At 38.2% G+C, this 13,734-nt stretch overlaps 1 protein-coding gene across 1 annotated transcript in view; it reads left to right on the top strand.

Moving 5' to 3' along the window:
- PKHD1 (PKHD1 ciliary IPT domain containing fibrocystin/polyductin) overlaps positions 1–12,556 on the top strand; it is a 714,107-nt gene extending 701,551 nt beyond the window's left edge. The window contains exon 66 of the mRNA XM_044005152.1: positions 12,105–12,556. Within this exon, the coding sequence (XP_043861087.1) occupies positions 12,105–12,556 (452 nt within the window). The remainder of the gene's footprint in view (positions 1–12,104) is intronic.
- Positions 12,557–13,734: the final 1,178 nt, after the last annotated feature.

Genomic DNA, 13,734 nt, shown 5'->3' with positions numbered 1-13,734 from the left:
ATTTGTATTTATTCACTTTGTTTTTATGATAGAGATATGTACACCTATATCTCTATCTATCCATCCATCACTCTCTATATATTTATCTCTCTATTCTCTATCTATCCTTGCTATCTCCTCCATTAAGATGTAAATTGAGTGCCATCAGAGATTGTATCATTCTTTGTACTTTTATCATAAGAACATGGCATGGTGCCTGGCACATAGTAGGTGTTTAATAAATATCTGTTTATTGATTATAAAACATTCATGCCAACCTCTCCTCTACCATTTTTGTCCACATCATCACAAAAATCAGCCACAGGATTCTGTTCATCACACTATTGGTAGGGTCAATGAAAAATTTTACAGACCATTAAAATGTTTGGAGGACTTAAGTCTCTTTATCTCTATCCACAGGAATACTCTATGGTCCTAATAATCTTAAACAATAGTCAAACATATTTACATTTAATTAAAAAATGCCAACAACATCATAGAGTTAGAATGTCTCTTGAAGAATAATATGATTTGACATGGCTTATGTTTTGTAGAATAAGCCCCAGGTTTTATTTCAGTTTATCAAAGCAGGAAGTGAGTAGTTTTATACAATTACCAAATACCTCCAATTTTCATGGTATCCATTCTGGCAATGAAATAATATTCAGAATCCCTGCATTCTGCAGCATTATCTTTATTAAACTTTATGTTCTTGAGCAAATACAATCACCTTTCAAAGCCGCAGTTTCATGAGTAATAATTGCTTCACTTCTTTACCACAGGATTTTTTGTGAGAAATATATGAGGGAATACATACATGTGTGTATACATGTGTACACATATGCATGTTATATATGTGTGCATTTTAATAGCAAAGTATTTGTATGTTTGCCTATTGGTGTTTACCAGACTTGTTTCATCAGTGTAGGGAGTTCCTGGTTTGGACTCTCCTCTAACAATGTAGATAAATGCTTTCTCTGCTATTTCCAGCCTTGAAGAACTGCCTATGTCTCTGATAGGTTAACTGACATATCTAGACTTTGGCAACAAGTATCTATCAGAGCCAGGAATCTGAATTCATCTTCCTGGCTTCAAGGTTGGGTCTCCATATACTATCCCATAATAGTATATTCTGTAAATGTAGGGTATTATTATAATGGTATGGAATGCTGTAAGGAAATAGGAAAGGAGAAGTATAATATATCAAATCTGAGATCCGTGAAGATTCCCTTTAATATATGTTTCACAGCATCTCCTTAGATGTCCTTGCCTGTTTTATTGTTCTTAGGGCTATTTTCATTTTTATTTTTGTGAGGCCTCCCTGGTGTAATTTACTATATCTGTATGCAGGACAGATGCTGAGAATAGTCTCCTGGCCCCACATTCCATAAAGAGCAATATATCTAGTCACATTCCTTGGCTAACTCTTGTAGTGATGCTAATCTCTTAGATAATCTAATATGGCCATCTACATGAATCTTATCAATGTCACTTAAGTTAACTATGTTAAGCAGTCAACAATGCCTTGGTGTTTTATTAAGCTACATTTTTTATGTGGTAGCTTATTAATAAATTATTAGAGGAGAAACAAGGGAAAGGGTTCCTTTGGAAGCTTTTGAATTAAAGGGGGCTGGGGAACCAAAGAGGCCATTTTACCAGAAGATAGAATTATAGATAGAAGAGATCTGCTATCTGAATCTTCCCTCGAGAAACAGTAGATTTGTTTCCTGTTTTTCTTTTCTTTTTCTAAGCATCACCTAATCTTAACAGTATAGTTCCCAGACATGCAAGGAAAACAGTGTCACTGGATGACAAAAGATGTGAATACTTGGAGGGGAAGAGAGTAAGGAATAAGAAGACTAGAAAGGTAGGAAAGGGGCAATTTATGACATGCTTTAAAGGCCAAATATAAAATTTTTATATTTGATCCTGGAAGTAGTAGGGAGCCACTGAAGTTTATTGAATAGGGATGTAAAAATGAACAGATATGGCTTTTGGAAGATCAGTTTAATAACTGAGTGGAGAATAGACTCAAGAAGGGAGAAATTAGAGGCAGGGAGACCAACCAACAGTCCATTGCAGTAGTAAAGTCATGAAATGATAAAGGCCTGCACCAGGGTGGCTGTAGTGTCAAATGAGAGGAAGGGGAAAGAGATGTTATGAATATAGGTATGTGGGTCTTAGCAATACATTGAATATGGGGGAGGGGGTGATAGGAAGTGAGGAATTAATGACACAGGTTGTGTGTCTGTGTGATTGGGAGAATAGTAGTATTATAATAGGGAAGTTGGTAAGAGAGAAGAGTTTTGAGAAGAAAGATAATGAGTTTACTTTTAGATATAATAAATTTAGGATAAAGAACTGATCATTGAAAATATGAGAGCCAATGAGATCTCCAAGAAATATAATATAGAGAAGAGAAGGCCCCAAAACACATCCGTTAAAGACACTCACAGTTCATGGGTGTGGTCTAGATGAATATACATGGAGAGGTCAGAAAGGTAAAGAGAGAACTAAGTTAGAGTAGTTTCATAAAGATCTAGAGAGCATGGAGGAGAAGAGGATGGAGGTTGGGGGAAAGAATAAAAAAGAATAAGGAAGGAGGAATAAGTAGTTCAGCAAAACTAACCAACTGATCAACTAAATCTGACATTATATTTAATGCTCCATACTATACTCCACCCAGAGCCTTCCCACTTAAGCAGAATACATTTAAAAGTAAGGCCGTTAGGTGGCAGAGTGGATAGAGTCCTGGGCCTGGAGTCAGGAAGACTCATCTTCAGGAGTTCAAATCTGGCCTTGGACAGATTTGTGTGACCTTGCGCAAGTTGCTTTACCCTGTTTTCCTCACTTTCCTCATCTGTAAAATGAGCTGGCGAAGGAAATAGCAAACCACTCCACTATTTCTGCCAAGAAAACCCTGATTGGACACAACTGAAATAAACAACTAAACAACAAAAACAACAAACTTAAAAGAGTCTTGTGTACATTTGTTTTCCTAGGAAGCCATTGTTAAACATTTACAAACACACAGCTATGCCCAAACAAATAGAAACATTTAAAATATATCAAAGAAATGTTGTGTATAGTAAAGGTAGAATGAGAATTAATTCTCTTGGACTCCTATGTTTATAACCCAATGAATATCAGGAGTCTTTCCCTTATTTGACAAATGAAAAACTGGAGTAAAAGGAGATTATCCTCTGTATCCATTGATCATCTAACATATCAGTCCTCAGCCTGTTCTCTCTTTTGAATGCTATGTTCAAAATATAGTAGCCTATATAATATTGCTAGGCAAAAAGGGGTGCTTGAATCATTTTGGCTTCCCTTTCCAAGAATAATGAAGTTCACTATAATTTTGAAGGTGAAATATACATGGTATTTTTAAAAACATATATGGAGCTGGGTGGAGCCAAGATGATGGAGAGAAGCCAGGAAGTTGCCTGAGCTCTCCCAAGTTTCCCTGAAAAACAACATTAAATCAAGCCTCTAAACGGATTCTGAAGTTACAGAACCTACAAAAAGACAGAGACACAATCTTCCAACTTGAGATAATTTAGAAGACTTCTAAAGGTTAGTCTCACTCAGCCAAAAGGAGAGCATAGCACAGCTTACAGCACTGTGCAGCATGGAGGGGGTCTGGGCAAATCAACAGGAAGCTCTTGGCCACAGCCAAGCAACTGAAGCCCCTGATCCTGGCTCAGCAAGCTGGTGTCACAGCAGGAGAACCAGCACCAGCAGAAAGAGCAGGCTGCCAGCTGGAAGGCCACCCACAGGACAGGCACAACCAGGTCTGGCCATCCCAGCTCCTGGAGTAAGCACAGGGAGCAAGCACAGGACAGTGAGAAATCCACAAGCCATAGAGGCCTCAAAATAGAAAGCCAGTGGCACAGCCCCTATCCCCCAGCACAAGAAGCTTGAAACAGGGACCCTTGTGCTCCAGGAGCCAACCTCAACTGTAAATAAATAGGCTGGAATATGAGTAAGAAACAAAAGAAGGCTCTTACCATTGAGAGTTTCTGTGTGGACAGGGAAGAGCAGAACAGAAACTCAGATGAGGATGATACTATCAAATTGCCTACATGGGAAGCCTCAAGAAAGAAAATGACTTGGTCTCAAGAACAAAAAGCCTTCTTGGAAGAGCTCAAAAGGATTTAAAAAATGAATTGAGAGTTTTAGAAGAAAAAATGGGGAGAGAAATGAAAGCAACACAAGAAAATTGTGAAAAAAGAATCAGCAGCTTGGAAAAGGAAGCACATTCCTTAAAAACTTCATTTGGCCAAATGGAAAAGAAAGTGCAAAAGCTTCCTGAAGAAAACAATGTCTTAAAAATTCAAATTGGACAGATGGAAGCTAAAGACTCCATGAGACACCAGGAATCAGTCAAAGAGAATCAAAAGAATGAAAAAATAGAAGAAAATGTGAAATATGTCATTGGAAAGACCACTGACCTGGGAAATAGATCCAGGAGAGATAATATGAGAATTATTGGACTACCTGAAAGCCATGATCAGAAAAAGAGTCTAGACACTATATTCCAGGAAATTATCAAGGAGAACTACCCTGATATTATAGAATCAGAGGATAAAATCATCATTGAAAGAATCTATCAATCACTTCCTGAAAGAGACCCCAAAAGGAAAACTCCAAGGAATATTGTATCCAAATTCCATGTAACGATTGGAATGACATCACCTGCTGGAGATTTACTGTAGAAAAGCTCTGCCAAGAGGTGAAGGTCTCTGAGGGCAAGACCATGTGTCTTTTCTTTGGCTTCAGGAAGTGACGTTTGCTCGTGGGAGGAAGAAGGGGGAGCCTGGCACTCTGACTCTCTTTCCTGTGGACTCTGGTGGAGAGTGAAGCTGGGAATGCTCTCTCCCTTTAATAGATAGATGTGTGTAGGTCTTTCTCTCTCTCTTTACCAAATTCTTATTCTCCTTAATAAATGCTTAAAAGTCTAACTCTTGCTAAAGCTTATAATTTATTGGTGACCACTCATTAGATTTTAGACAGACTAGCTAGAATTTTAGCCTTAACATCCAAAATTATCAGATGAAGGAGAAAATACTCCAAGTAGCCAAAAAGAAGCTATTTAAATATCATGGAGCAACAGTCAGGATTGCATAGAACCTGGCAGCTTCAACATTAAAGGATCACAAGGCTTGGAATATGTTATTCCAGAAATCAAAGGAGATTGGATTGGAACCAAGGATGAACTACCCAGCAAAACTGAGCATTCTCTTTCAGGGGAAAAGATGGACATTCAATAAAATAGGGGACTTGAAAGGTTTTTTTTGCTGAAAAGACCTGAATAGAAAATTTGCTCTTAACATATAAGACTCAGGAGAAGTTTAAAAAGGTAAACAGGGGAAAAAACAAAATATGGAATCTCTAGTGGTTTTATAAATATAAATTTAATGCTCTCATTGGTTTTAAAATAAACTCAGCTGACTGCAGTCAAAAACAGATTTAAAGATACCAATTACAAAGTATGTATTTGTACAGGAAAAGTGGGAAGGAACATCGGAAATGGAAGTGACCTTAGAGATCATCTGGGGTCCTCAGTTCACAGATGAAGAAAATGACACCTAGAGAAGTGAACGGATTCCTCAAGCTTCTCTCTATATAGTAAGTAACAGAGCCAAGATTCAACCCTACATGATTTGATTCAAAATCCAGAGCTCTTTTATCTATACTTGGCTGTGCCTGGATGTGGGAAACCTACAAACTATACTGGGTGGTCATAGAAGAGTATACAATGAGAGCCACTGCCTTCCATAGAGCAGAAATGGATCACCCACATCTTTTCCCCTTAGGGAGCCCTAGCCCCCCTTTATCATTACATCTCTAAGACTTGGCCAGGTTACATCACACCACTCCCATAGCCAGGATTTGTTTTGTTGTTGAGGGATTTTTTTTTTAAGTGAGGATTATATAAGACACAGGAAGAGGTAAGTTGGAATCCCATCTTCTTATTTTAATGAGCATGTGACCCCAAGGCAGTGGTGGGGTGGGATGGGAGGGAGAAGGAGAGAGAAACATGTTACTGATTTCTATGTTTTGATACTCACTATCCTCCTTTCCCCAAAACCCAAGTGTTCAGCTGTGTGCCTTAGGACACATATCTGCTATAAATTCATTTTTTATCTAATTTGTCTGAGATCTAAGCTTCCTGTGGAGGTCTGAGATCAAAGGATCTGATTCCTTCTGATGTTGGCTCTGACATATAATGTGTGCTGACTTAGTTCTGTCTATAAACTCGCAGTGGGAGGCTGCCATTCTCCCTTGGCACCTTTACATAGTGAACTTTCATTTCAGCTGGGGAGTCTGTCAGGTATGTTGCTGATTGGAGCTGCCATGTAAATAATTCATGGAGAGGTTTAAAAAAAAAAAACACAACGTATTTTGGTCTGCAAAGGAATTCCAATCCTGTATTGGTCTTTTATGAATAGCTTCAGACTTAAAGAAGAAAAGAAAGGAGGGGAAAAATGATTTCCAATCCTTTTTCTCTAAATAAGGAGAACAATGGTTAGAATGTGGGTGGTTTATTGTGTGTCTTCTTATCAAATAAGTTGGTTTTATTGAGGGCAAAATCAAAGTTCTGTTCATTTTTTTATGTTTTGTTTCTACTTTTTTTTTGTTCTTTGACCATCAAATGATCCCAATTTGTTAGCAACTTTGGAGCTGGTGTCAGGAAGACATGCTAGTTGATACATGAGGACCTGGAATGGCGAGTTTTCATTTTGTATCTGAGCTCATCATGGTCTAGTCACCTGGGTATCACTAGAGCAAAGGTCAATCCTAGGACTACTGCTGGTATTAGACAATTTTGTATACAGGACAACTCTGACTACTAATTGTATTCACAAGAGTAGTATCTGATGATTAGCAAGGGAAAAAATCACGGCACTTGAAACTCACATATGAATGAAAAACAGTTGGATGTCCGAAATCCAGAGGAGCTATGTTCTAAGGGTACTGTTGAACTGCTAACCAGATACTCCACAAATGAAATCTAGGGTCACTATCAACATGTTAGGCATTCTCAGAAAATTCAAATTTTTGGATTTGCAGAAATGATAACCCTTCCGTCTCACCCTTCTCCTCCCACTACCAGCTTAGTAGATAGAAATGGACTGACCACTTGGGATAGCTGTGAACAACCAAGTTCTTCTCTATATAAAATGGGGTTTAAATGTTCAACATATAATAGGTTTTAAAACAGTGTTATAAATGTGTCAAATGAGCAATTGGCCAAATGATAGTACATTATAGCTGACTTTTGTCAATTTGGTGTGCAATTTGGTGTTAATGAAGTGCTTAAGAAACTATATTGGTCAGGGCAACCTTTTGTAGGATATGCCTATATTTACAATAAATTCAAGGAAAGGGGTTAATAAATTTAGAAGCAAGGTAAAGTTTATATGTAAATTGTCTATATTTCTCTCTATATAAAATGTTTTGTGTTCAACATGTAATAGGCTTTAGAAACATTCATATATATTATAAGTGGGCATATGGCCAAATGATAAAGTGAGTTTTATAATTTTCTGTGGGTTTTTTAATTATAAAAGTATTTTATTATTTTCCAGTTACATGAAGAGATATTTTTCAAAATTTGTTTTTACAAGATTTACAGTTTCAAACCTTTATCCCTCCCTCCACCCTCCCCAAGACAGCAAGCAATCTGATATAGGTTATACATGCAGAACAACATTAAACATATTTCTGCATCAGTCATGCTATAAGAGAAGAATCAGAGCAAAAAGGAAAAACCTCAAAAAAGAAAAACAGCACCAAAAAAAAAAGAAATAGTATGGTTCAATCTGCATCCATATTCCAGAGTTCCTTTCCTTTCTGGATTTGGAGAGCCCTTTCCATCATGAGTCCTTTGGAACCATCTTGTACTGTGGAATTTCTGAGAAGAATCTAGTCCATCACAGTTGATCAACACATAATGTTGATGTTACTGTGCACAATGTCCTCCTGGTTCTGCTCATCTCACACATCATCAGTTCATGCAAGTCCTTCCAGGTTTCTCTGAACTCCTCCTGCTCATTGTTTCTCACAGCACAATAGAATTCCATTACATTCATATACCACAACTTGTTCAGCCATTGCCAATGGATGGGCAGCCCCTCAATTTCCAATTCCTTGCCACCACAAAAAGAGAAGCTATAAATATTTTTGTACATGTGGGTCCTTTGCCCTTATGTGGGGTTTGGTTTTAATGAAATACTTAAGAAGCTGTGTTGTTCAGGGCAAACTTTTGTAGGATATGTCTGTTTTTACCATAAGTGCAAGGAAAGGGGTTAATGAATTTAGCAGTGAAGTAAAAGGCAATCATGGGAGCTACATATGTCAGAAGATCATTGTCTTTTTATGGAGTGAGGCAGGACGTTCCAGGGTACAAATGCTTGATTTGCTTAGGTGGTACAGTGGATAGAGTACCCTGGGCCTGGAGTCAGGAAGACCTAAGTCTTCTAACTTACCTCAGACACTTACTAGCTGTGTGACTCTAGACAAGTCACTTTAACCTCATTTGCCTCAGTTTCCTCATCTATAAAATAAATTGGAGAAGGAAATAGCAAACCACTCCAGTATCTTTGCAAAGAAAACTCCAAATGGGGTCAACAAAGTCAGACACAACTGAAACAACAAAACAATAACAACAAGATCTTGCCTTTTGGTTTATTAGCTATGTGACTTTAAGCAAGTCATTTAACTTCTTTGACCATGTTTCCTCAACTGTAAAATGAGGAAATTGGACTATTTGACTTCTACATTCTCTTGCATCTCAAAATTTGTTATCCTGTGAATAAGGGAATGCTGAAGGCAAGTTGTGAGATATCTGGATCCATGCAAAATATGGGAGAGGAGAGAGCCCTATGTGCTGGAATTACATTTATTGCCTATAAAAAATAGAGATGGGTGAGGGAATAAATAATTGAAAGTAGCAAAAGTGCCTTAAAATAAGACATAGATAGGCAACAAAAAATGAACATACCATACAAATAATAGGGAGACTTTTGAAGCATAATAGCTGGGCCCACTCTTGTGGAAGACTGAAAGTCAAATCTGGAAAGGGAATTTGGGGAGTGTTCAAAGCTTTCTCCACTAATACCTGCTTCTGTTTTGTTTTTTTTTTTCACTATGGTATGAAAGTAGCCCTTTAAAAAATTATAACACTATATCTTGGGTTTGAGGGAATAGTTGCAGAGGCTGAAGAGGTGATGAGTTTTTTTGCCTCATTCCAATGGACTTAGTAGCAAATGATTCCTAAATAAAAAGTTGCCATCTTGAATGTGTGGACTTTTTCAAAGTAAAGGTATGTCAATGACAATCAAGTGGCTCTCATTTAAGCCACTGAACATTTATTCTCTGTGGCTTAAGCAATGGATGAAGAGGAATCTGAAAACTGAAGGAGAGGTGGGAAGGTGGAAAAAGCTGCTTAGTCAGAAATGTGGCAGAGCAGTCAAACATAGCTGATAGACCTCAGCTGAACAATTACTCATTGATTGGAGAAAGTGTTAACTTCACGGGCCAAATGACACCTAGTGCCCTAGATTTTCCTTTGTAGTCCTTTGTATTCTATTTTCTGAGTTTAAAAAACATTTTTCTGAGAAGGGTCCATGGGTTTCACTGCCCATAGGGTCCATGACACAAAAAGGTTAAGAGCCCCTGTTGTAGATGACATCCTTCCTGATCCCTTCCCCAACTGCTATTGTCCTCTTTCCCCAACTACTTTGTATTTAACTCTTTTTAAAGTATTTGTGTTTATTATCTTTATATTTATTTTTAAATGTTTATATATCAACTTGTCTCTCCCTTTCCCCAAACATTAGAATGGAAGTTCCTTAAGAGATGAGATTTTGTCATTCTTTGAATTTCTATTCCCATATCCTAGCACAGTGCCTGGAATATATAAATCCTTAATAAGGGCTTTATCTCTCTACCTTTGCCCCACACATATGACCAGTCACTATAATCTTATAACTCTGAAATGTCTTTAAAATCTATTCCTTATCTACTCCATCTACTACTAACAGTTTAGACCCTCACCTGTTAGTGCTTATACTCTCACAATAATAGTCTCCTAATTTATCTCCTTACATCCAGCTCCCTTGCTTCCAATCCATTATACAAATTGCTGTCAGATTAATCTTCCAAATACAAGTTGATCATGTCCTGCCCCTGTCCAACACCCTTCAAAAACTCCCCCTTACCTTCATAATAATGTCTAAACTCCTTGGAGAATATTCAGAACCTGCCAAGGTCTGTCCTAAAGCTCCTTTTCTAGCCTTGTCTCCCAATAGTCCCCTTCACATGCCCAGCCAAAATGGGTTAGTTGTTCCCTTAACCTGTCATATACTTTCCTGATTTTTCTGACATTTCTCAGTTTACCCTTTCTCCCTAGAATGTCCACACATCTTGAAATCTTGTATTTCAGTCAAGATATAGTCCAAAGCTTACCTGTGTTATGAAACCTTCCCTGATCTCTCCAACCAAAAGTTGGTTCTTCCTTTAATGGCCTCCTATGATATTTGTCTTGTTAAGGGCTAAAATTCTAGCTAAACTGTCTAAAATATCTAATAAGTGGTCACCAATAAATTATAAGCTTTAGCAAGAGTTAGACTTTTTAGCATTTATTAAGGAGAATAAGAATTTGGTAAAGAGAGAAGAAAGGCCTAGATTCCTATCTATTAAAGGGAGAGCACATTAGAAATGTGCTCCCTTCTCCACCAGCGTCCTCAGGAAAAGAGAGCAAGGCAGAGTGCCCGGCTCCCCCTTCTTCCTCCCACCAGCAAACGTCACTTCCTGATGCCAAAGAAAAGACCCATGGTCTTGCCCTCAGAGACGTTCGCCTCATGGCGCAGCTTTTCTACAGTAAGTCTCCAGCAGGTGGAGTCATTCCAATCATTCCAATCTTGAACTTCTCCTATAGGGCTTAACACATTTATTCTTTTATGACGACAAACAAGCAAATGAGACATTTGTTTTTGCATATGTCAACACTCCATCCCAATAAAAGGTCTTTAGGATGCAGAACATGATATATGTACCTCTTGTTTCCCTGATAGCATCTAAGGAAGTGATAGGCACCTCTTGAATTGAGATAAAATAAAATGTAATCCCAAGACTAATGGGCAGAATGAGCTCAATGCTGTATTTACCTATGCATCCATTAAAATGAATAAATGTGCTAGATCATTCAAAATGTCTCTCTGATTGACTTCTTTTTTTGTTTTGTTTTGTTTTGTTTTGTTTTTTAGTGAGGCAATTGGGGTTAAGTGACTTGCCCAGGGTCACACAGCTAATAAGTGTTAAGTGTCTGAGGCCGGATTTGAACTCAGGTACTCCTGACTCCAAGGCCAGTGCTCTATCCACTGCGCCATCTAGCTGCCCCTGATTGACTTCTTGAAGTGGATGTAGGGAGGAATTTAATGCATAAAGTTTGGACAGTGATAGTTTCAGATTCAATTCTACTTCAAGCAAAAGTTAGTATTTTAATATGTGATTTCCCACCCCACCCCCACTATATGAATGCACCAAAAGTTTCCCCCCTCTTGTGACATATTTCTATAGTTGTAATGGAAGTCAGATGTAAAATATAATTTTTAGAATTGCTTTACAACTTTTCAGGAATATCTACTTGCAAAAAAGGGGGCAGAGAAGGAGCTAAAACTCTGAGTAATCAATCAGTTAATCTATAATCAATAAGCATTATGTACCTACTATGTGCCAGGCACTGAGCTAGGCCCTAGAAATTCAAAGATAAAAATGCAATTCATCAAGGAACCTAAATTATGACAAGGAGACATAATATGTATACCTATAGGTGTATATATAATAGAAAAGGTGCAGGGACAGATGACATTAGCACCAAAAGGATTACTAGGCATTAAGAAGGCAGAAGCAAAGAAGGAGTGTATTCAAGGTATAAAGGAGAGGTGATAAAAAGCAAGGAAATAGGAAGTGGAGCATTGTGCACAAAGAACAGTAAGAAGTGGTTTGATTAGACCATAGAGTGTGTGAAGGTGAGTGCTGTATAAAGGTAAGTTGGGGCCAAGTCTGCAAAGGCCTATAAATAAAGCCATTTCTTTCTTTATTCTCTTTTACAGATATGCAACCGAAAGCCATGCCAGGCAAGATGAACCAGCTACCTAATCGACAGTCACTGAATGGATTATCAAGAAGAACAGTCCGGACTGTTCATAGAGAGGCAGGGAGCGGGGATGAAGGCACTGCTCCAATAGATAGTACTGATCACCTTCCATCCCAAGGTCACGTCCTCACTTTTGGCCCTCTTGCTCAGCATGTAGCTATCCAGGAAGTCAGAAATTGGAAAGATGCTCAGGCACAGTTACTTGGGTATCAACTAGCAGAACAAGATCAATTGCTGGTGCTATATCCTGGCTTCAATCAAGAGGGGCAAAGGCTACAAGAGCAGAGGCATGGTGGCAAAAGAAATGGTGACTTGGGCCTCTACTGGGAAAGGAAATCTTCCCAAGCAGACTCAGAGGCCTTCCACCCACAGTCACTTCAGCAGGCACCTATTCAGGGACAGTTGTGATCATATAGAAGCTGGAATATTTGAATAGTAAAATAAAAATGTTGGCAAATTCTCCAGATTTAGAGCAGGGACAGGAGAAATCTGACATATGCGAGGAGCCTGGAAGGAAACAATGAGACTTGTGTGTGCGTGTGTGTGTGTATGGTGGTCATTCTTGGCATTTACCTTGCTGTAGTAATGGTGCAAATTGGGTTTTTGGCCCTGCTTATTTTACTCTGCATCAGTTCATCTAAATCTTTCCATGTTTCTCTGTATTTATCATGTTTATTAATTTTTTTTCCGGGGAAGTGAGGATTAAGTGACTTGCCCAGGGTCACACAGCTAGTAAGTGTCAAGTGCCTGAAGCTAGATTTGAATTTAGGTCCTCCTGAATCCAGGGCTGGTGCTTTATCCACTGTGCCACCTAGCTCCCCCATGTTCATTATTTCTTAAAGCAAAGTAAATATTCCATTATATTCATATATGGGAATTTGTCTAAGCATTCCCCAATCAATGATCATGTGCTTTGTTTCTAGTTCTTTACTGCCACAAAAATCACTACTATAAACATTCTTGGTATATATGTCATTTTTCTTTTTATCAGTGACCTCCTTAGGGTATATGCCTAGCAGTGGAATCCCTAGGACAAAGGTTATTTTCATTTTAGCCACTTTTTTTTTTAATGCATGCATTCTTAACAGCATCAGAGCACATAGAATTTTAGTAGCCCCTGGAGATAAAGGCTGATTAGCAGATCCACTGAAAAGAATCTTGGAGAATGGTGCTGCTTGGGCCCTTCCTTGACATAGCTCAGACTTTCTTTGGAGATACTTGGCAAAATTATTATTCTTCTGGTATTGGACATGGAGCTTCTACATGATAAGATACAGGGAAAATATACGGGGAAGGGAATAGTCTCCCTTCACTACAGAAATCCATGGAGAAGTGCCCTTAAATACCAACACATAAGGAAATATCAATAAAACCAGACACTGTCAACCCCCTATAGTAAATAAATGAATTAATTAATGAAGAAAGAAAGAGGAAGGAAGGGAGAAAGAAAGGAAGGAAGGAAAATAAAAGAGGTTAGGGAGGATGATAATGTAGGAGTTATCCATGCCAAGGACCAGAATGACTATTGTTTTGAATCCAGTGCGAATCCTAGGAGGGAATATAGAAGTTGGATACATTTCCCAAGG

This window comes from Dromiciops gliroides, chromosome 4 (assembly GCF_019393635.1).
Source record: "Dromiciops gliroides isolate mDroGli1 chromosome 4, mDroGli1.pri, whole genome shotgun sequence".
NCBI classification, from domain to species: Eukaryota; Metazoa; Chordata; class Mammalia; order Microbiotheria; family Microbiotheriidae; genus Dromiciops; species Dromiciops gliroides.
The sequence above is the reverse complement of the archived record's forward strand: the minus strand, read 5'-3'. Positions and strand labels throughout refer to the sequence as shown.